Here is a 24917-nt window from a genome sequence, read left to right on the forward strand (position 1 = left end):
TATCTACTACGTAATCAGAACTCTTCATCCAAGTCGTTAATGTAGATCACATGTAGCTGAGGCGCCAACACCCATCTCTGCCGCAGTCTGATAATTGTATAAAGGTATAATATTGCGGATGCTGGGAAGTCTGAAACCAATGCAGCAAATGGTGGCGAAACCCAACAGCTCTGGCAGCATTTGCAGGGAGAAAAACTGTTTGTGCATCATTATAGCAGATTCAAAACTTTATTGCTCTCTGCAGATGCTACCAGGCCCGCTGAGTTTCTGCAGCAATATCTGTTCGTCTTCAATAGTCATAAGAGTGTCAATCTGAAAATGACCCATGCATCCCAAATCTTCCTCTTGTTCTTCTATCTTCTTTCCCAGGGCGCAGCCAATCAGTTTGATGGCTCACTTGAAAGCTGGCATTGAGGTGGGGTGCCTACCATGTGTTGCCGAAAAGTACCACACCTGTCAGGCACACAGCGCCAGTGCTGGTTACCCTCTTTACCCCCAGGCAAACCTGCCCTTTGCCAAGGCTAATTAGTGTTCTCCGGGATTCACCTCAACTTGCCGTGGCGCTTGGGTGCCTTATGGTGGCGCTGCTCGGGGCATGGGAGAGAGGGGAGACGGCTCGGTCAATCCGGCTCCAGCTCGGGCTTGTTGGTGAGCGGGGGAGGGGAGGTCGTGGAGATTGTGGAGATTGTGGAGATATGTTTAAAAAAGGTAACAGAAAGTATTTTGTGTTTTTGTTTAGTTCCATTGAGACAGCCTGGAGTGCCGACTGCAGATCGGGCTGGGGTAATCGCTTCTTTTTAAGTGTCAAGCTCTGCGTTTATGCAGATGAAATGTGAAAAAACGATGTTGGAGCAACTTGTTTGAAGGGGAATGAGATGATGTGCTGTCAGCAGAGGACGGTTTCACTTTCTCCAATTATCCCTTCCCCTTACCACAACTATTGCTTGAAAAGTTCACTTTAAACATTTTCCTCTCCTCCTCCCCCATTCAATTATTTTAGGATCTACATATGATGTTTTAAAGCTCAGTTGGGTAATTTTAACAGTTTTGGTTAATGGCCTTAGCTCTGTGAATGGGTAGCACACATAGCCTCTTGAGTTGGTTGTAAGTGCAAGTTTCGCATCAAGGCATTGAGCAGGTCCGTTCAGCTGGCATCCTTCTCCCAATCAAGTGTAGTGCCGAGGGAGTTCCACAGTGTCCTAACTGCTCTTGTTCCAATAAAGTGTTAAACCGCAGCTCCACTTGCCCTCTGGTTGACATAAAAGATTCTGTGTCACTATTTGAAGAAGAGAATGTGTTCTCCTATGGGGTGGCATGGTGACCCAGTGGGTAGCACTGCTGTGGCACAGCACCGGGGACTGGCATTCGATTCCAGCTTTGGGCGACTGTCAGTGCGGAGTTTGTATATTCTTCCTGCGTCTGCACGGGTCTCCTCTGGATGCTCCGGTTTCCTCCCACAGTCCAAACAAGTGCAGGTTAGGTGGATTGGCCGTGTTAAATTGCCCGTAGTGTCTGGGGTGTGTAGGTTAGGTGGGTACGTTTAGATGGATGCTCTTTGAAGGTTCAGTGTCGACTCGATGGACCAATTGGTCTGCTTCTGCACTGTAGGGATTCTATGATTCTAAGGTGCACTCGACCATATCCTTCAACCAACATCACTAAGAGCAAATAGCCTGACGATTGACATTTTTTTTCAGAAACTTAGTGTAAAATAAAGGATCAAGAGTTGGTCTTCTGGTTGGTCTTAAAGTCAGAATTGCCATTTTGTAAGATTGCGGTCATTTCGATTTAGGCATCAGCGCTACTTTGCTATTTGTTTCCCACAAAGCTTGACACCCCTATAGTGCAAGGACCTGTTTAAATTACAACATTAAACTTCAAGGTGATTTCATTTGTTCTAAAGTTCTTTGAAACATCCTGGGGTCTTGGAAGATATTTTGTCAATGCAAGTCTTTCAGCTTCACAGTTCAAAACTGTGTTTCAAGGAACGGTGATTTTTGATAAGTTTCTCATCTCATAAGAAAGAGACTGCAGTCTTAATTTAGTAAATTAGTTAATTGCAAATATATTCACAAATTAAGTTCAAGATTGTCCTTGAAGTTAATGAATGTTATGGATTGAGCAGGTTAAGCTCCAACTTTGGTGTAATGTAACTGGTATGATGTAACTTTGGTTCTCTAAGCATTGATACTTCTCATCCAGTCTTTAAGGCCTTTGTAATTACTTAATTGTTGTAATAACTTGTATCTCTATAAGAAAGCAGAAACTTTGCCTGTATGAAATCCAAAGCTGTTTGTTTTGGGGACACACAAATGATGAATTTCCACATTTGTCAGAGATCCATCCAACCCAAGAGATAAACAAGATGTCAAATTTATCAACCTGTTACTTTTGGTGTGAACATTTGATGTTAGCATTCAGTTTCTGAGGTAGAAACTTGGGTCAGAAACAAGCTTAAATCAGGGTAGTTACAAAGGAGTGAGGGCTGAGCTTGCTGAAGTGCACTGGGAAAGGAGCTTAGAAGCAAAGATGTTTGAGAAAAAAATGGCAGATGTTTAAGAAAACACTTTATGGCTCACAGCAAAGATATATCCTAGTGAGAAAAAGGATTCTGGGAGGGAGATAAGCTAACTACGGTTAACCTGAGCTGTTAAAGTTAGCATCAAATTGAAAAAAAAACATACAATGTGGTAAAGATTAGTGGTCAAACAGGATTAGGAAAGTTTAAAAAAACCAACAAGCCAAAAATAAAGAGAGGTAAGTTACTATCAAGACAGCAAGAGCTTCTTTAAATATATAAAAAGGAAGAAAGAAGCGATAGTTAAAATTGGCCCTTAAGAGAACGAGGCTGGGAAATAACAATGGCAGCGGAGTTGAATAAATACTTTTCATTAGTCTTCATAGTAGAAGACATTAATACCGTTCCAAAATTACTAAATAATCAAGGGGTAAAAGAGGGAGAAGAAATAAATACTAAATAAATGGTGCTAAAGACTGATAAGTCCACTGGACCTGGTGGAATATATCCTCGTGTAATCTTCCAAGATATTTAGATTATTATTAATTATTTACAATATATTAATGACTTAGATGAGGAAAGTGAAGGTGCTATAGGCAAGTCTGCAGATAACACAAAAATATGTATGTGAAGATGAAACAAAAAGTATTAAATAGGGATTTGAACAGATTAAGTGAGTGGGCAAAAATTTGGTAGATGGAATATAATGTCGGAAATTATGAGGTTAACAGGTAGAATAAAGCAGCTGACTATTATTTAAGTGGAGAAGCACTGCAGAAAGCTTCAGCACAGGGATTTGGGAATCCTCATGCATAATTCTCAAAAAACTTGCATACAAATTGAGTAGGTAACAGGAGAGCCAAATAAAATGTTGCCCTTTATTTAGCACAGGAATTTGGGAATCCTCATGCATAATTCTCGAAAAACTTGCTTACAAGTAGGGTAGGTAACAGGAGAGCCAAATGAAATGTTGCCCTTTATTTCAAGGGGAATAGAGTGTAAACGTAGGGAAATCTTGCTAAAACTGTGCAAGGCACCAATCAGACTGCGGTTGGAATACTGTAAATGGTTTTGGACCCCTTATCTAAGGAAAGATACACTGGCGTGGGAGCCAGTCCAGAGAAGGTACACTATATTGAATCCAGGTACGGAGAGGCTGTTTTATGGGGAGAGGTTGAGTAGGTTGGCCCTGTACTCATTGGAATTCAGAAGAATGAAAAGCAACCTTATTGAAACATGCATGATTGTTAAGTGAGTTGGCAAGTTAGATGTGGAGAGATTGTTTCCCCTTGTAGGAGCGTCTAGGACAAGAGGGCATAATCTCAGAATAAGAGGTTGCTTTTTTAAGAAAATTATGAGGAGGAATTCCTTCTCTCAGAAGGTCATGAATTTGTGGATTTCTTCACCAGAGAGGCCTGTAGAGCCCAGATCGTTAAGTATATTCAAGGCTGGGGTAGACAGATTTCAGATCTGGAAAGGAATGGGGAAAAGACGGGAAAAGTGGATTTGAAGATTATCAGATCACCTTGACTTTGCAGTAATTGAAGCGTAAATCCCTTTTTCTTCCCAGCCACTGCTTATGCCACTTCAATGCAAGTCAAGGCGATTTTTATTCGGTATAACGTTTTGACTTCATATTATTGCCATTTGGATAGCTCTTAACTCATCTACTGTATCACAGCTATTGAAGGAATTTTATTTAGTCACATAGACCAATGTGACAATTACTTTGTATGAGTAGTTTCCCATGATGAGCCATGAATGTTGAGCTAAGTTGGTTTGTTAGTAGTGGTATGTAAGCAACTTGAGTTTGCATTGCAAGTTTAGCAGTTGCAACTGTGCTAAACCTAGGAGACTTAAATTCAGTCAAAGCCAACCACTGATAACATTTGGAACAAAATCAAAGTTGCTGGAAAAGCTCAACAGGTCTGGAAAAAAGTCTGAGGAAGGGTCACTGGATCCGAAATGTTAACTCTGTTTTTTCCTTCACAGAAGCTGCCAGACCTGCTGAGATTTTCCAGCAACTTTGTTTTTGTTCCTGATTTACAGCATCCGCAGTTCTTTTGGTTTTTACACTGATAACATTTGTCCTTGGTTACCTATGTTCAAAGCACCTTTTGCATGGATTTATCTTGGACTGAGGGAAAATAATCCAGTTAGAAAAATAAACCATTCATAGTTTAAGTTCCTTGCTTACGTGCTATCTTCTCATGATAGACCTAGAATCCCTGCAGTGTGGAACTGGCCCTTTGGCCCAACTAGTCCACGCTGACCCTCAGAGCATCTCACCCAGACCCATCCCCTATAAACCACCTAATCTACACATCCCTGAACACTACGGGCAATTTAGCATGGCCAATGCACCTAGCCTGCACATCTTTGGATTGTGGAAGGAAACCGGAACACCCGAGGAAACCCACACAGCCTTGGGGAGAATGTGCAAACTCCACACAGTCACCCGAAAGTGGAACCAAACCCGGGTCCCTGGTACTGTGAGGCAGCAGTGTTGGTATGTTTGATCAATTCTTAATAATTGTGTTTCCTCTAATTTCATGTAGAATGGATGGAAAGAGAAAGGTATTAGAAAAACCTTCGGTAAGTACATTTCTTTGCTGTTGTCCCAATGCTTAAATTAAAAATAAATCTCGTGGATCAGCATAAATATATGGATCACTGCAGTAATGTATTTTTTAAGCATTCATTTATTACCAGTCCAAAAACAGAAGTGAACATCTATGCTTTAAACTTGGAACATTTGCTTTCAGCCTCCCTTCACAGAGAAACAAATACAGTTAAGAGATAGATGAAAAAAAAACAAGACTGGTCACATTACTTAAATGGCTTTCACAATGTGTTGTTTCACAGGTATAAATGTGCACTCCTTGGTTGCTTTCTCTGAAGTGTTGATCAGGGTCAACTTCTCAGTTCACCAAGGCAAAGGCAACAATATCTCTTACTCAGCTTTGTACCCTTTTGCTTCTAGAAGCTGGTGTAACAGAAGACAGGGAGCATTCATATCTTCATGCTGCCTCAGCAGCAGCCCAGAACATCTCTCAGAAAATATAGTTCAGAAATTTCAGTTCTTGTTCCACCCTGATAGACTGATCAACTCTTCCCAAGGCCTCAATTGCCATTCAATATCTGCCAACTGCTTGAACACAGGGTTCCTTCCAGACTTATTGGAACTAGTTCCCAGATACCGACCTCGTTCATAACCAACATCTGCTTTCTGTTTAAACATAATGCTCTTCCGGGATCCCTGTATCTGTTAGGATCCTTTCAATCAAGAATCAGCCTGCTATTAGCTTTCAAGCCTGGCCTCACTAACAAAGCTTGTCTGTTTTTTCCATTTTGCCACATGGTATTTCAAAGTCCACAACTCATTTCCAACTCATGGTTCAAAATTGATAAAAGAACAAAGCTAAAAATAATGAAAGATCAGCCAGAGTTCTAACAATTTATAAAGTACCACATAATAGGCTTGTTTGAAAAAATAAAGCTCATTTGTTTAAAGAAACAGTAGTCAAATGGGTATAAAATTAGCTAAAGGATTTAGATAAGCGTGTGGTGTTGCATTTTGGCAAGGCAAATCAGGGCAGGACTTATACAGTTAATGGTAGAGCTCTGGGGAGTATTGCCAAGCAACGTAATCTCGGAGTGCAGATTCATAGTTCCTTGAAGGTGGAGTCGCAGATAGACAGGGTAGTGAAGAATGCGTTTGGTACACTTGCCTTTATTAGTCTGTGCATTGAGTATAGGAGTTGGGATGTTACGTTGCGGCTGTGAAGGATATTGGTTAGGCCGCTTTTGGATGTCATTGTGTGAAAGGGTTGATCAGTAAGTTCACGGATGATACAGAAATTGGAGGGTGGTAAATAGTGAGGAGGATAGCCTTGGATTAGAGGAGGATATAGATGGCTGGTCATATGGGCTGATCTGTGGCAAATGGAATTCAATCTGGATAAATGTGAGGTGACGTACTTGGGCAGGACAAACAAGGCAAGGGAATACATGAGAATGATAGGACATTGGGAGGTATCAAAGATCAGAGGGACTTTGGTATGCATGTCCACTAATCCCTTAAGGTATCAGTACAGATGGATAAAGTGGTTAAGGCTTATGGCATACTTACATTTATTAGTCAAACCATAGAGTTTAAGGGCAGGGAGGTTATATTTGAACTGTATAAAATGTTGGTTAGGCCACAGTTAGAGCATTGAATACAGTTCTGGAATCTACGGAGTGATTTGATAGCAGTGGAGAAGGTGCAAAGGAGATGTTTCCTGGCTGGAGAGTTTCATTAAGAAGAGAGATTGGGTAGATGGAGGTTGTTTTCCTTGCAACGGAGGAGACTGAGAGGGGATGTGATTGAGATGTATTAAGTTATGATGGGATTTGATTGTGTAGACTGGAAGAAACTTTTCCCTTGATGGAAGGATCAATGACCAGGGTGCATAGACTTAAAGGGGCAGAAGTTTAGATGAAAAATGAGGAAAATCTTTTTCACCCAAAGGTTGGTGGGAATCTGGAACTCACTGCCAGTAAGGATGGTAGAGGCAGAAACCCTCCTCACATTTAAGAAGCATTTAGATGTGCATTTGTGTTACCAAGGCATGCAACGCTGTGGGCCAAGTGAAAAATGGGATTAGAATAGTCATGTGTTGTTTTTGACCAGCAGCGACCAAAAGGCCTTTTTTGTGCTGCAAGCCTCTATGTGCTGCATCACATATTGATTTGGTATAGGTGTTGCTAAAATTCTCAAACTTAATTTCAAATTTGTCCATGAACATGTTCTTTTCTCCCCCTACAGCATCAATCACCCCTCGGAAATATGAGTGCTCCTTCAGTTCCAGCTTCTTGTGAATCCCAAGTTTTAATTGCTCCTCAGTTGTAGCCATGCCCTCAGCTGCTTAGACCCTAAGCTCTGCAATTTCCGTCTTAAATCTGTCTGCTTCTTTTAAGACAAGCCTTAAAACCTCTCTCTTCGATAAAGCTTTTTGTCCCTTGTGGTATATGTAGCTTAGTAGCTCAGTAGCAAACTCTATTCAATAATGCCTCTGTTGAAGCTCTGCTAGACATCTTAATACGTTAAAGCTGGTATTTACATATGTTTTTAGTTGAGCAGTGACCAAAAATGAAGGGATCAATTTTCACTTGTTTATTTTACCAAGTCTTTCACTCAATGCTGATTGCTTCTTGTAGTGTTGGTGTGTTTAGATTGTGTATAAATCTGATTTTGAGTACCCAGACTAAACTGAGTTATCAACACATCACCACTTTAAAAGTACAAAATTGGGTTTCACAGGCATAGGACTTGTATCACGTCGAAATAAAGAAGGGAGGAAGCGAAGTAAAATACACAAAACGTCTTAATTTTATAATTTTACACTCAATACTGACATGAGAGGGCACCATAATTCTATCTATACCAGAGTTTTACTCAAATATTTAACAGAAACTGGAGCAGGTCATTTAATCTCTGCAATCTGCTCTGTCATTCAGTAGATCAAGTTTGATCTGTAAATTAAATCCATTTTTTTGCCTTTACTCAATATCCCTTGTTACCTTATCTACAAAGGCCCATCAATTTCAGTTGTGAGAGCTCTAATTACCCAGAATCCATAGCATTTTGGAGGAAAGAATTCCAAATTTCTGCTACCCCATTTGTGAAAAAAGTATTTTATGATGGTCTAAATGGTCTAACTATTTCTTTTGGTATATCCACACATTCTTGATTCTCCTACTTTCTTTCTACTCTGTTGAGTCCTGTTGACATTTTTCTTTAGTTTTAAATACTATTCAGTTAAATGTTATATATTAACTTATGTATGATTCAAAACTCTGTGGTATAATATCTGTCAAAATAATAAATAGCTTGGTACCAGTCATCCATTGATAGTGCTTTTGAGGCTCAGATCATTGTCAAGGTTGACATGAGAAATCATTGCCATTTCTTAATGACACAACATGTTACAATACTGTCATCCACTTTACGTACCAGTTCTGGAAACATTCAAATGACTGTGTATTTTGGAAGATGTCAAAGAATTTTTATGCAATCTTTTCAATCAAAGTTAATTCACAATTCAAGGTGAAGTATTATTAAATTATACATTTTTTTCTTTCTTTCAGATAAACTGTAATGCACAAAGCTCAAATGATACTAGGTAAGAGATATACTTGCATATCTCTTGATATCGAGAATGAATAAATAATAAAGATTGCTGTTCACTGAAAAATAAATTACATAATTTGCAATAACCAAGAGTCTTAATATCTAGGGCTAAGCAAAAAAACCCTGCAGAAATGAGACAAATTTGCTGAATACCAGGAAACAAAGGGTAATGATCAATAATAATAGTTCTACTCGTATAGCATAGCCAGTAGAGAACTCCAAGGGGCAGAAACTATGGAATCTGCTGTCTCACAGCACCAGGGACATGGGTTCGATTCCAGTCTTGGGCGACTGTCTGTGAGGGGTTTGCATGTTCTACTCATGTCTACATGGGGTTCCTCCAAGTGGTCCAGTTTGCTCCCACAGTCCAAAAGTTAGGTGGATTGGCCAGATTAAATTGCCCATAGTGTCCAGCAATGTTCAGGCCAGCGGGTTAGCCTTGGGAAATGCAGGGTTACAGGGATAGGGTAGGGGACAGGGTCTGAGTAGAATGTTCTTTGGAGGATTGGTGTAGACTCGATGGGCCTAATGACCTGCTCCCACACGGTAGGGAACCTACAATTCTTTGCTGTGCATAGTCGTTTTAAGTGATTTGAATAAACTATTTAAAAATTTTAAATATCCACCAATTTCATATTATGTTAGGAAGAAGGATGATGATAGAAAATAAATTAAAGAAATCAGAAGTTTTAACAGTGCATAAAATGAGTTGTAAATGAAAGTGTATTTGCAGCAAGGCTTACAAATATAAATTACTTAATTTTGGAGTATTTTTATATCCCAAACAATCACTAAACTAAAACCGCAAAAGCACAAACAAATTTGTCAGTTTCATGATTTCTAATCAAAAATTTAGCCTGTGATGCTTTTTGCTACTTTTCGGTTTTTGTTTACACTTGTTCTGTGTGAAACCAGATGATTTGTGTACCTCCCCTAATTAAGCCAATTTTGTCAAACTTCAAAAAAAGCTGTGTGTGTCCTGGGGCCTAATATTGCACACAACTGCTGGTAATCATTCTTAAAATGAACACCTATTTTAAAGAAAGAAATGTGAGTTTCCGGCAGTGGTTCAGGAATTTTATTCAATAAGTAGCTTATCTAAACAAATGAGAAGGTCATTAGTTCATTGGCAGAATTGTCCTGCATTTGTTGAGAAATTTAACAACAAACCTCTTATTTTTTCCCTAGGACAAAACATGTGCTTGAAGCAAACAATGAAAGATTCCGCCCTAAAAGAGGTAATAAATCTTTAATGCATGTTCATTTCAGCTATTTATGAAAGATTTTATTGGTAATATTTAATGCAGCAATTGTGTTTATAAGTATTCCTCTTCAACAGACAATCGCAGAGATAGCAGATGCCAGACATCCAATCATTGTCAGCTACCACTGAGTATGGTACCATAAATATTGTGCTGTCCTGCAGTCTGCCAACTGGAATTCTCTAGTAACTGCGATTTTTGAAAGCCATCCACTTTCAATATTTAGTACTGCATTCTGTTAAAAAATTTGTAGACTATGAATATAGTTGTTCTTAGTCTTCACATTGTAATTATTAAATTATTTGGCCAGTTTTGGTTATTGTACCTGAACAAAGAAACTTCATTCAGAGCAACTTTCACACACAATTTTTTTAAAAGCCGGTCCAAAGACTGCACTATCAGTTGTAATGTCAGCCTTATCTTCAGATACATGGGGACTTTTCTGTGAAGCCCTGCTCTGCATGGATTTCTTGACTGATCCAGCTGCCTCCCCTCTCTCCTCAATCCGTCAAAGACAGAGCTTGTGTCCAGAGCAACGTATCTACCCATTAACTGGCATTTTTAATTAACCAGCACCACCCATTCCCCAATATACTGGGTAACAAAGATTTCACTTTAGAATCATAGCAAGTTTATTCCATGGAGAAAGGCCACTTGGCCTGCTGTGTCTGTGTCAACCAAGAAAATGAGCCATCCAAACTAATCCCACTTTTGAGCATTTGATCTGTAGCAGTGGAGGTTACGTCACTTGAGGTACAAACGGATACACTCCTTTTGAATATGTCAAAGATTTCTGTCTTTCTAGTATTTTAGGCCATATGTTTCACTGCTTTCTGGGTGTAAAAGGCTTTCCTTATCTCCCTTCTACCAATCTTGTGACATCTAGGCCCCTACCTTTCTCCTAATGTGTAACTATGCCCTTTTAATCCATTCCCTCCATGTCCCTTACAATTCTGTACATATCAATCAAATCTGTCTTCACCCTTCTCAGTTTCAAGGAAAACAATCCCAGCCTATTTAATATTTTCCCATAGTTGTATTTTCCAGCCCTGGAAAACTCCTGATACATCTCCTCTGTACCCTCTCTACTGCAATTACGTCCTTTCTGTAATTCCACACAGTACTCAAGTTGTGGCCTAACAAATGATTTATATGGTTCCAATATAATTTTCTTGCTCTTATATTCTGTACCTCAGAACAGATTTGATATGTCTGAATGACCTTATCAACTTGACCTACTACCTTCAAGGATCTGTAACAATTCACTCCAAGTTCCCTCACTTTCTCTGCAATTCTCATTTCTTGTGTGTTCCTTTCCCTTGTTTGATCCTATCCAAATAATTCACCTTACTCTGACCCAGTCCATTGATATTCATACAGATTGTAAGATTTTAAATATGTCAGTTTTGTTTTGTTATTCTTTTACGGGATGTGGATATCACTGTCGTGACTATCATTTGTTGTCCATCCCTAATCGTTGTTGAACTGAATAGTTTGCAAGGCCATGCAAAGGGTGGTGCTTGGAGTCCATTGTAAAGGATGAGATTTCTGAATATTTGGAAGTGTATGATAAAATAGGGCAAAGTCAGCATGGTTTCATCAAGGGGAGGTCATTCCTGACAAATCTGCTAGAATTCTTTGAGGAAGTAACAAGCAGGGTAGACCAAGGAGAGCCAATGGATGTTATCTTCTTGGACTTCAAGAAGCGTTTTACAAGGTGCCACACAGGAGGCTGCTGAGTAAGATAAGGACCCATGATGTTAGAGGCAAGGTGCTAACGTGGATAGAAGATTGGCTGTGTGGTAGAAAGCAGAGCATGGGGATAAAAGGGTCTTTCTCAGGATGGCAGCCGGTGACAAGTGATGTTCCGCAAGGGTCAATGTTGGGACCACAACTTTACACTTTATACATTTAATGATCTAGATGAAGGAACTGTGGGCATTCTGGCTAAGTTAACAGACGATACAAAGATCGGTGGAGGGACAAGTAGTATTGAGGAGGTGGGGAGGCTGCAGATGGATTTGGACAGGTTAGGAGAGTGGGCAAAGAAGTGGCAGATGGAGTACAATGTGGGAAAGTGTGAGGTCATGCACTTTGGTAAGAAGAATAAAAGCGTGGACTATTTTCTAAATGGGGAGAAAATTCAGAAGTCTGAAGTGCAAGGAGACTTGGGAGTTCTAGTCCAGGATTCTCTCAAGGTAAACTTGCAGGTTGAGTCAGTAGTCAGGAAGGCAAATGCAATGTTGGCATTTATTTTGAGAGGACTTGAATATAAAAGCAGGGATGTACTGCTGAGGCTTTATAAGACTCTGGTTAGGCCACATTTGGAGTATTGTGTGCAGTTTTGGACCCCATATCTCAGGAAGGATGTACTGGCCCTGGAGCGGGTTCAGAGAAGGCTCATAAGAATGATCCCAGAAATGAAAAGCTTAACATATGAGGAACATTTGAGGACTCTGGGACTGTACTCATTGGAGTTGAGAAGGATGAGGGGGGATCTAATTGAAACTTACAGAATACTGAATGACCTGAACAGAGTGGATGTTGGGAAGATGCTTTCGTTGGTAGGAGAGACTAGGACCCGAGGGCACAGCCTTAGAGTAAAAGGAAGACCTTTTAGAATGGAGATAAGGAGAAATTTCTTCAGCCAGAGAGTGGTGAATCTGTGGAATTCACTGCCGCAGAAGGCTGTGGAGGCCAGGTCATTGAGTACATTTTAGACTGAGATAGATAGGTTCTTGATTATCAAGGGGCTCAAGGGTTACGGGGAGAAAGCAGGAGAATGGGGTCGAGGAACTTATCAGCTATGATTGAATGGCGGAGCAGACCTGATGGGCTGAATGGCCTAATTTCTGCTCCTATGTCTTATGGTCTTATGGCCATTTCAGATGGCGATTAAGAGTCTACTACATTTACTACATTGCTGGAGTCATGTGTAAGCCAGACCAGGTACAGATAGCATTAGTGAGCCAGGTGGATTTTTACAACTATCAGTGATAGTTGCCATAGTCACCATTACTGAACCTAACTTTATCTTGCAGATTTAGTCATTCGAATTTTTAAAAAATGAACACATCTCTGTAAAACACTAGCCTGGGCATCTGGATTTCAAGTCTAATGACATTAGTATCATGCCACAATCACCCCTCATGGGATGGAATGCTTTGACATCTCATTACATTGCATAAAATAGAAGTACAATCCTGAACTTGATGCATTATGGTTTCTGTCACAGTTGGTGGTATGACCAGTTCACATGGAGGTCTGTTTTAAATTTTTGAAACATTTTGACATATTTATTAATCATCTAACTGGAAAAAGAGGTGAACTGCCTTTGGTAGTTTCTTCATCTTTTGTCGAAAGTGCAGCTTCTACATGAGCTGCAGTGAAACAACATGATATCCTGAATGAAGCCCAGAAATGTTCCAAACCTAGGCACTCCATATTTCTTGGCATTCTTGCACTATGCCAACTGTTTAAAATTCAATTCATATTTATTTTATTATTGGAAATAATGTGAACACAAGACCTCTAAGTTAGTTAGACAAATGTGTTGTGGATGCTTCTTAGGAAAAAGATTAAAGTTACAAAAGATAGTTATTCCTCCATCAGATTGCATTCAACATACTCTGTGAGTGTTTCCAAAGTTGTCCTTGAAGGGCCTACAGATAAACAGAAATCTTGTGTAGCAATCTGTGTAGCAATAGCTGGTTAGGAGCTAAATCAGAGATATTATTTATGTCAATCTGTTTGACAATTCAGGCTGCCATGATAGAATGTGCAGAATACTCCTTTATTAGTCCTAAAAGTTTATTATCAAAGTAATGAAATGAAATGCAGTCTGAAAATAGTAATGTGACTCTTAGAGCCATAGAAAATAAAATTCCCTAATTAATGAGTATGATTTAATATAACAAACCTATGCCTTGACACAATGGAATCATTCCACAAGCACAGTTACGAGTAAAAGGATCAAAATTCTGTCTTAATTGCTTTTTGATGTAAATGGAAACAGAGCAGCATTTTTGGTAAACACTCGGTTGATGTCTGAAGTGACACATAACCAAAGGGGCAAATTAAATGAGACTTAGCAAAAATTTGGAAATGACTTTCATGTCACTCTGAAGCCACAACAGATGAAGAGTCATGAAAATATAAGGCCTTTGACTGCTTGTTTCTGTTTTGTTGTATCATGGGCGGTTCTGTATTGCAACTCTGTTATCTGTCTTTGTTCCAAATCCCCTACGTTAAAAAAGTTTACATCATCTAATATCTATAGTGCTTTGGGGCAAGAGGTCCAGATTTCCAATTTGTTTTGCATGAAAGTTGCTGCCTGATTTCACTTTCTAAAAGGCTATTTGTAACGTTGATAGTGTGCCCTCTTGTTAAGTATTCTTCCACAACTGAGCCCACCCTATCAAATCTTTTAATCATGTAAAATGCAGTACTTCGCAGAGGGTCTGACCAATGTTCTATACAACTAAAGCAAGTTTCAGCACCCTTGTATTCCAACCCCCTGCTGCACAGGTTTTTGATAATTTGTGTACATTGGCACCTTAATCCCTTTACTTGCCTCGTAGCTGCTAATCTTTCACATATGCTGAGTGATTGTTTGAACCTAAAGTTGGGAAAACTGAATTGAAAGTTCCAAGTAAGTTTTGTCTTACAATGAAGGGGTGGGAATAGTCTGTGATATAATAAGATTAACCTTTGTGTTTTTTGAAGTATGGATTTTGAAGAAGAATATCATTTTCTAGACACTTGCTAATTTATTGCTATATTAAAAAGTTTGGACAATTAACTAACAGAAATGAGCTATTTGACCTCTATCAGCTTTAAACACCCTTACATGTCGAGATTTTTATCTGAATTAAGGATTGCAGCTGTAGAAAGTGGCCTTTGGCAATTAAAGAAACTTAAAAATCAAACCTGGGTGATTTAAAGTTCAAGATATTAATGAAAGAAAGAAGACCATGTGGAGTTCCTCAAACATTACACTGCTCATTTATGAGTCATGCCAATTCTTATAAAACTATTGCTGAAATAAAATTAGATACTTCTGTAACTTAGTGAAATAGGTGATAGTTCCAAAAAAATTGATAACTTGTCATATTAGGGTGGCCTGATTAATTTGATACGTATCCCAGCAAAGCTCTGCATTTAGCACAAAAGTGAAACATCATTCAAACTGAAAATAAAATCATACATAGCTTTGTGCTGCGATCTACTGAAGTTCTGTCCATGACATTTCTGCCAGCAAGTTGCAATAGCAATCCCATTTCCTTCTGGCACCGTGTGCGGAAAGTTGATTCTGGAGTTGAGGGGTTTGGCTTATGAGGAGAGACTGAGTAGATTGGGATTATATTCATTGGAATTCGGAAGATTGAGGGGGGATCTTATAGAAACATATAAAATTATGAAGGGAATAGATAAGATAGAAGTAGAGAGGATGTTTCCACTAGCAGGTGAAGCTAGGACAAGAGGGCATAGCCTCAAGATTAGAGAGAGCAGATTTAGGACTGAACTGAGAAGGAATTTCTTCACCCAGAGGGTTGTTAATCCATGGAATTCCTTGCCCAGTGAAGTAGTTGACGCTACTTCAGTAAACGCTTTTAAAAAAAAGGTAGATTTTTTTTGAACAATAAAGGAATTGAGGGATACGGTGAGAATGCGGGTAAGTGGATCTGAGTCCACGAAAGGATCAGCCATGATCTTACTGAATGGCGGAGCAGGCTCGAAGGGCCAGACGGCCTACTCCTGCTCCTAGTTCTTCTGTTCTTGTGTTAGTCCCAATTACAAATTCTGGACCAATATGCCACTAATTCACTGGAAAGAAAAGCAGTGTAACTGCTGATAAAAAAGAGAATCTTTTTGCTTACTGTTCTGATTTCTTTACTGGAGTTGGAGACCAAAGCACAAATCTACAGAGATAAATATTACTCTCACATCAACCTCAACTCTATCTCCTCTTTCCCCTCCCTTTTGGTTATTTTCTGTCCTCTGAGTGAGAGGACAACAATGTACTTTTCCAATCATTATCTCTGGATCTTAGCTGCTTGAAGGCAAAATTTACATTCATTTTCCACACCAAGATGAGACAAAGGCTATCCAAGTCATTCTATTTCAGGATAGCTCAGTTCAAATAACTATTAAGGATGCAATTCCAAACCCTCGTGCACAAATGTGATCATTAAACTCAGAAGCTGATTAAGCAGCAGAAAATTCTTTGGCTTTGAGAAACTTTTGATAATGGTATCTATTAAGCTGAAAAAAGAATCTCACTGAAATTGGAGTCTCTGGCAGCAAAAAATGTTCTTCTTCAAGCTATTCATTCGGTATGCTTTCTGGCCATCTCATTTACACTGCAGTACTTCCTTACTGGGACATAAATAGTGATCATTTGACTGTGCTAGATATTGCCTGTCCAATATAAAACTGAAACAGCTACCTTTTCATAAAGAAATTTTACAATAGGATTAATTGTGACCATATCAAATCACCATGGTGCCAGATTACACAGTATTTAAGTTGCATTCTTTCCACTGTTTTGTATTTTAAGATCTGGGTCATCATGTAAAATGAAAATTTGATGACTTCTGAAGTGTATCTGCAATACTCCACAACAGCAACTGGAGTCTTGAATTTAGCCTTATCACTGAATTAGTAAATTAGGTGACCTTCCTACGTTTTGAAGCACCAAGGTTCATCAGAAGAGGCAACTTTGCCAGTGTCTTTGGAGGCAGCCATACCACATAAGCAGTAAAATGCTTCATGCAGCAGCAGGCTGAACATATCTATATCGCCTCATGATAAAATCTGCTGTGCTTATCAGCAGAAATGTATGAACAGAGGCCTGCATCACAAGGCCTCTGAAAAGACTGTGCAAAGCCAAAAAGGAAGCTCCATCAATGGAGAAACCAGAGATTGTCAACTCAAGTTATCCTCCCAGAGATGATTGGCAGCATGATGGGGGTGTACAATGGCAAAATCTTCAACCAGGTTGAAATCAAGCCTGAAATGATTCGTCAATATCTCAGAGCATTCTCCATTACTTACAGACCTGTCAAATATTCTCCAGGTTCAATCCTCTGAAATAAGCAGTTTGCGATGGAAATGTGCAAATAAAACTTGTTGCGGTGCAATTTCAAAAAAAACACTGCACCAAAAGTAAGTTAGAGAAATAATGCTGTCAAAGAAACTAAATACAAGTTTGCCAGTAGCACCAGTGATGTGAATTCCAAGTGGGATAGATTCCATAGCACAGCTTTTCTCGATGTCACTGAGTCATGTCCACCTTAAGCAGTTCTATAATGATAAAGACATCCTGTTCATATGTTCAATGACATCAAACCTAGAGGTGTGCAATGGAACATATGATAATTTGGAGATTTTGTTTGTTTATTTGTTCATGGACTATGGGTGTCACAGGCAATGCTGACATTTATTGCCCATCCCTAATTGCCATAGAAAAGGTTGTTGTGAGCTAATGTTGAGAACCATTGCTGTCTTTTAAACATAAAGCCCCCACTGTGTTGTTAGGAAAAGAGTTCTAGTACTTTGACCCAGCAACAATGGAAAGAAATGCAATATGGTGTAAGGTGGAGCAAAAATCCCCATCAGTTTATGGACATACCCTGGACTTAAAACCCTCTGAAGGCAGAAGTTTTGGAAATGACATTGGATGAAATTCGCTGCATTTTTGGGACTCCAGAAACCACGGGCTGCAACTGAGCCAGTAAAAGGCTGTCTGGGACAGACTGGGAAATATACAAGCCCAAGGGCAAATGTCTGGAATAGGGGTTAGCAAGCAGAAACTAAAGGAAGACCCCCATTCACACCCCAGCTTAAACAATGGAAGCCAGACTGCAGGAAACAAACAACTTCAGACCCTCTGGAGCCTGCAGAGGTACAAAATTATACAATTTTCCAGCCAGTGCTCAGGCACAGAAAATACCAAACATTCCACACCATTGTGCTACATGCAAACTTGTTCCACATATGGATGTAAAATCATTCACAACACTATTCAAACTTGAACGAGTACCGAAGCAAGGGAAATAGTGGACATTCCAAAACCATCAAAACCATTCACCTCAATCAAAAAAACTATTCACACCTACTCCGGTGATCAGGAAGCCCATTCGGCCCCAAGAGGAGGAACAATAGCTCAACAGATTTGGCAGGAGATGAGGGAGCCTGCAGTTCGTTACAACTGGAGACCCTGAGCCCAGCACGGCAGAGAAGGAGAAGGAGGAGAAGGAGAAGGAAAGAGAAAGAGTGATACAAATAATGCACCCCACTCCAACATGGTGTATGCTCTGAGGTGGGCTCCGTGAGGAGAGTTTGAGAGTCCAAGCGAGAGGCAGGCCCCGCTCACAAAGGAAAGCAGCCCTTGCAACCACTGAACAGCAACTAACCACGACCTCTACTCGAAGACCAGAGGCAACTGAAGGCATCCAGAGACATAAGACACCGACCGGGGCAACACCAGCAACATCCACCACCATTCAAGACAACACCCGCTCGCAAGGACAACCAGAAAAGAAAGAAAACCCAAGGCACTCACCAGTCTGGTCCCATGTGTTTAATTGCATTAGCAGACACCACTAGACTGATTGTAGCTGGTACTTGCAGCCCTTCGCAGAGTCCCGACTATGGACAAGAGTCACTCAATTGCATTTTCACACCATGCGTGAGCCTAAGGTCATCGAGACCATCTAACCCAGTGTGGCTAGTCTCTATCTATCTCTCTCTATCTCTCGCTCTTTCCTCTGCCCCACGTGCCCCCCCTAGTTAGCATAAGTAACAACCACCTGCTGAATCTATTTACCCATTGTATCAACTCTTGGCTGTAAGACTTAACTGGGGGTCAAGTTAACTAGGAGACAGGTCTCAATCAGAGATAGGCAGGTTTTTAATCCTGATATTCATTTCCTTGTTTTCTGTAAATATATTAAATTTTGCTTGTTTGTTCAATAAAATCAGAGTTTTCTTTACCTCTGAAACATCTACCTCCTATGTTTTCCACCACAACATATTCTACTACATAAGCCCAGTGTTGGAACCAAGGAGCTGGTGAACAATAAACCAAGCAGCACTTCCTACAAGGTTCCAAGTCAAGATAGTGTGTGACTTGGATGGAAACTTGCAGGTTATGAAGTTCCGAGCACCTTAACTTCCTTGTCCTTGTAGGTGGTAGATGTTATGGGTTTGGAAGGTGCTGTCAAAGCAGCCTTGGTGATTTACTTAAATGCATCCTGTAGATGATACACACTGCTGCCACTTTATATTGGTGGAGAAGGAAGTGAATATTGAAGGTGTTGGTTGGGGTACTAATCAAGCAAGCTGAAATGACCTAGACCAATAGGAATTGAACTCATCCACACAGGTGTAGAGGATTCCATCATATGCTTGACTTGTGCCTTATAGATGGTAGACAAGCATTACGGAGACAGGAAGTGTGTTACTCACCACAGCACTCCTTGACTCTGACCTGCTCCTGAAGCCACTGTATTTATATGGCTCATTTATTTCAGTTTTTGGTTAACAGTATCCAACCTACAAGATGTTGAAAGTGGGAGATTCAGTGATAATAATGCTCGCTGAATGTCAAGGGATAATGGTTAAATTCTTTCTTGTCAGAGACGTCATAGTCAGGCATTTGTGTAGCACAAGATTACTTGACACACATCAGCCCAAGTCTGGATGCTCTCCAGCTCTTGCTCCATTTGTGCATGGACTGTCTCAGTATCTGAGGAGCCACATTATATTGCTGAACATTGTGCAATCGTTATCCCACTTACAATCGAAGGAAGGTCATTGGTGAAGCATCTGATGATGGTTGGGCCTGAGACAGTACTCTAAAGATGACTCCCCTCCAACACTAAGCAATTTTCCTTTGTGCTAGGTATACCTCCAGCCAGTGGAGAACTTTCACCCAGATTTCCATAGATCTCAGTTTACTGAGCTGTTTGCTGTGTTCAGTGATGCCTTGATGTCAGGGACAGTCACTCACCTCACCTTTGGAATTCACCCTTTTTGTACATGTTTGAATAAAACTGTAGTGAGGTGTGGAGTTGAATGGCTCGTGCAGAACCCAAACTGAGTGTCAGTGTGCCTAGAAAGTCACATATAGTTGGCGACATTGTCGACGGTGTAGATGATAACATAAAATTACAAATGGATATCAATAGGCTAGGTGAATGGAACTGTGGCAGGTGGAGTTTTATGTAAACAAGTGTGAGGTTATCCATTTTGAACCAAAACAGAATAGATGAGGGCATTTTTTAGATCGTGCAAAGTTAAATATGTTGGATGTCCAAAGATATTTGAGGATTCGGGTACATAGATCTTTAAAATGCCATGAACAGTTGCAGAAAATAATCAAGAAAGCTAGTACAATGCTGGCCTTTATACGTAGAGGACTGGAGTACGAGGATGGAGAAGTTACGTTGCAGCAATAAAAAATCCTGCTCAGACCCTACTTGGTATACTGTGCGCAGATCAGGGCACCACATGTTAGGAAGGACATTTTGGCCTTGGAGGGAGTAGAACATAGGTTTACAAAAATAATACCTGGACTTACATGGGTTAAGTTATGAGGAGCGATTGTACAAATTAGGCCTGTGTTCTCCAGAAAGTAGAAGATTAAGAGGTGATCTGATTGAAATCTTCAAGATACTACCAGGAAAAGACAGGACAGATAAAGATGAATTATATCCGCTGGTTGTGGAATCTAGAACTAGCTAGGTTGCATACTCTGAGAATTAAGGCCAAACCATTCAGGAGAGATGTTAGGAAATGCTTCTGTACACAAAGGGTGGGAGATATTTGGAGCTCTCTTCCACAAATGACAGTAGATGGTAGATTAATTGTTAATTTTAAATGTGACATAGATAACATTTTTGTTAAGCAAATGTATTAAGGAATATGGGCTGAAGGCAGGTTTATGGAGTTGAACCACAGATCTACCGTGATCTCATTGAATGGCAAGACAGGCTCGAGGGCCTGAATGGCCTACTCCTGTTCCTATGTTATTCCGTACCAAGTGCTGCTTGATTTTTTTTTCTTTATTCATTAACGGGATGAGGACATCGCTGGCTTGGCAGCATTTATTGTCCATCCCTAATTGTCCAGAGGGCAGTTAAGAGTCAACCATATTGCTGTGGGTCAGGAATCACATGTAGGCCAGAACAGGTAAGGATGGTAGTTTCCTTCCCTAACGGACATTAGTGAACCAGGTGGGTTTTTCCAACAATCGACAATGGATTCATGGTCATTATTAGATTCTTAATTCCAGAAATTTTATTTAAATTCCACCATCTGCTGTGGCAGAACATTGTCTGGGTCTCTGGATTAACAGTCCAGCGATAATACCACTTGGCCATTATCTGTCGCATATCACTGTCAACAAACACTTTCACCACTTTGCCCATGATCAAAAGTAGACTGTTGGAATGGTAACTGACTAGTTTGGATTTGTCCTGTTTTTTGCGCAAACAATATGCCTGGACAACATTTGCAAATAGATGCCAGCACGGTGACTGTTTTGTAACAGCTTGGCTATGGATGCAGTTGGTTCTGGAGCAGAAGTCTTCAGGACTATTGCCGGAATGTTGTTAGGGCCCGGATCCTTGAGTGTATCTACTATTTACACTTTTTTTTGATATCACATTAAGTGAATTAAATTATTTGAAGATTGGCATCTGTGAAGCTGGGAATCTCAATAAGAGGCCAAAATCCACTTGGAACTTCTGGCTGAAGATGAATGCATGCACTTTAGCCTTGTTTTATTGTGCACAAATGTACTAGTCTCTCCATCATTGAGGATGGGGATCTTAGTGGAGCCTTCATCTTTCATTGGCTGCTTAATTGTCCACCACCATTCAGAACAGGGTGCGGCAGTACTGCAGACCTAGGATCTGTTTGTTGGATGTGGAAATCACTTAACACAGTATATTACAAGCTGCTTCCAGTCTTTGGCATGCAAATACTCCTGTGTTGTACCTTCACCAGGTTGACACCTCCTTTTTAAGTAGTCCTGGTGCTGATCCTGACATGCCCTCTTCATTGAACCAGGGTTGATCTCCCGGTTTGACGGTAATGATAGATAGAGTGGAGAATATGTTGGACCAATGAGGTAACAGATTCTGATTGAGTACTAATCTGTTGCTGCCAGTGGTTCACAGTGCCTAATTGATGCCCTGTTTTGAGTTGCTAGTTTTGTTTGAACTCTGTGCCATTTAGCGTCGTGGTAGTATAACATGACATGATGGAGCATATCCTAATGCAAAGATAGGACTTTCTCTCCACAGCAGCCGTACACTCCTACTGATTGTTGTGGATGAGCACAGCTGTGGCAGGTAGATTGGTGAGGTTGAGGCCACGTACATTTTTCTCTCTTTATTTTTCCCTCCCCACGTGTCACAGACAATTGTAGCAACTATGTCTTTTAGGACCTGGCCAGCTCAGTCATTAGAGGTGTTTTCAGGCTACTTTTGGTGATGGATGTTTAAATTTCCTGCCCAGAGTACATCTATGCTCTTGCCACTCTCAGTGCTCTTTCTAAGTGGTTTTCAACATGGAGGAGTTCCGATTCATCAACCAAGGTGTTCGGTGGAAGTCAGCAGGTTTCCTTGCCCTTGTTCATGGGTTCCAGAGCCAATGTTGAAGACTGCCAGGGCAATTCCCTTCTGACTAAATACCTCTATGCCCCCATCTCTAGTGTGTCTGTCCTGGTGGCAGGACATGATATATGGCAAGGATGTATGGTGTCAAGGATAGTGTCTATAATGTGCGAATTCATTCATTATGACTATGTCAGCTTGTTGCTTGACTGACTCTTCCCAAGCACATGTACCTAAATGTTGGAAGGAGGATTTTGCAAACTGTGAAGGGTTGTGTTTGCTGCTGTTGTTATCAGTGTCCATGTCATGCCGAATGGCCTGCAGGTTTCATTTATTTTATGAGACTTCGTACCAGTTTGATAATTTGCCAGGGTGGGGGCAGATAAGACTCAACCATATTGTGTAGGTCTGGAATCACATGTACTGCAGATTTTGTTCCCTGAAGGACTTGAGTAAATGTTATTAGAACAATTGACAATCATCATTAGACTTTTAATTCCAGATTTTTTAAAAAATTTGAATTCAATTTCCACTATGGTGGGATTCAACCCAAGTCTCCAGAGCATTACCTGGGTCTCTGCATTATTAGTCAGGTGACAATACCACTAGGCCATCACCTCCCCAACAGAAAGAACCAGTTTGCTTTTTCCAGAGAAGGAAGAAGGCGCTCATCATCACATTGTTGAGGGTGCTTAGGGAGGGATAATGAATACTGGCCTTCCCAACACCGCTCATATCCCATTGAAGAATTAGAAGAAAGGAATCAAGGAAAACAAAATCCAGGGGAGGGAATATGTCCTTAGAACATTCCTGTATAATTGTGATAACTTTTTCAGAAAAAAAATCTTTCACTTTTAATTCATGTTTGTAATTTTTGTGAATTTTATGGATTTTTGTATCGTATAATAAGGCCAGGAATTCAGTGCTGCTGATGAAGTGCTCGGCCACAGATTCTATTGCCTGGTTTAAATAATACAAGACTAGTGAGCTTTTCTGAAGGACACATACAAACAGCGTCATTGTAATGATCACTTTATGCTGCAATTTTTGTGTTAATGCAAAAGCAAAAAAAGTGAATCTGAGACCCTGTTAAGCATTCTGAAAGTTTCAGTAACATTGATTTGCTATAAGTAATGGAAATGGCATTGTTCATCTTCTATTGATTTTTCTTTCTGTTCAGCTGCTATGCCAATGGAAGAACCAAGCAAGTGTTATTTATTGCGAGAACTCACTGCAGAGAGATCATCCATTGAGAAAGGAATGCTGGATGTTGATCGACTCATTCTTAAACTTTTTACATCTGGCACTTTGGATTTTGTCTCCTTGAACAATATTACTCAGTATCCCATTAGGAATGACAGGACTCAAGCTCTGCTGGACCACTTTTTACAAATAAATAACAATGGCATTTTAAGGCAGTTTGTTTCTCATATGCGGGACCCAGTGATACTAAATGCAGAAGCACTAAACTGGGCTGAGTATATGCAAGGATGCAGTGAGTATATTCGCATTTTTTATTTTCTACTATTAATGTTGATCACGTATTTTCTGCTTGATCTAATAATGTACTTTTATTATCAATATTGACTATTGAGCCTGGGATTTGGATCCTTTTATGAAACTAAACATACCACCCGAGAATAGTACAAAGCAAAATTACTACTATTTTTCTACGATTGGTGAGGAAAGTTTAGCTGCTCCCACTGCCCGATTTCATGGTCGTTCAAGCGTAATTGCTTCTCTAGAAATAATATGCTTTGCTAATTTGCACCAATTTAAAGATAGTCCCCAAATAAATTCCCGACCAACCAATTAATTCACTAAAAACGAAAAGAAGCACCTCCTCCTCACTCCTCGCTGAGCTCTTCGTTTGCCCCAGTTGTAAATGTGACAACCGCCCTGCACGGTAGTGCCTATTGCAGTTTGTGGCCTGTTGCATACAGTAGGAGTGCTCCTAGCTATACAATGTTATACAATGTCCTGTAGGTGTAAATACTGATGGTGTTGCATAGAAGTCTATATTCTTCCTCAAGAGTCCTCAACTATCCTCACCCCACGTTCAACTTTGTCATTTGATTATGGGTATCTCAGCAAGTTTGTGGCATGTTCAAAATCAGAAGTGGTAGTGAATTGTCTGAAGCACTCATTAGCAAACTGTGACCAATTCCCCAAAATGACTACATTAGTGACGTTATGTATTTCAAAAATCTCATATAAGGTTAGGATGATTATGTGCAAAACGTTCAATGTCTGAGTCGCTGTCTATTGGGAGAGATAATTGATGACAATTAACTAAGACCGTCCATCAAAAACTAGTAAATCTGTATCCACATGTT

At 40.1% G+C, this 24917-nt stretch overlaps 1 protein-coding gene across 5 annotated transcripts in view; it reads left to right on the forward strand.

Annotated features, from left to right (window-relative positions):
* The first annotated feature begins 592 nt into the window (after positions 1 to 592).
* Positions 593 to 24917, forward strand: part of LOC109912917 (E3 ubiquitin-protein ligase DZIP3-like) — a 127202-nt gene continuing 102877 nt past the window's right edge. For 3 of the 5 annotated variants that reach the window (XR_007263233.1, XR_007263234.1, XM_048602980.1), the window contains exons 1-5: positions 636 to 708; positions 5077 to 5113; positions 8651 to 8685; positions 9882 to 9931; positions 23762 to 24076. Coding sequence is in view for 3 of the 5 variants with exons in the window: in XM_048602980.1 (XP_048458937.1) it covers positions 5078 to 5113; positions 8651 to 8685; positions 9882 to 9931; positions 23762 to 24076 (436 nt within the window). In the remaining 2 variants the exon portion in view is untranslated. Of the gene's footprint in view, positions 709 to 739; positions 784 to 5076; positions 5114 to 8650; positions 8686 to 9881; positions 9932 to 23761; positions 24077 to 24917 lie in introns of all 5 variants that reach the window. The other 2 variants (XM_048602981.1, XM_048602983.1) reach the window with 2 other exon arrangements.

The sequence above is a fragment of the Rhincodon typus genome, chromosome 11 (genome assembly GCF_021869965.1).
Source record: "Rhincodon typus isolate 14 chromosome 11, sRhiTyp1.1, whole genome shotgun sequence".
NCBI lineage: Eukaryota > Metazoa > Chordata > Chondrichthyes > Orectolobiformes > Rhincodontidae > Rhincodon > Rhincodon typus.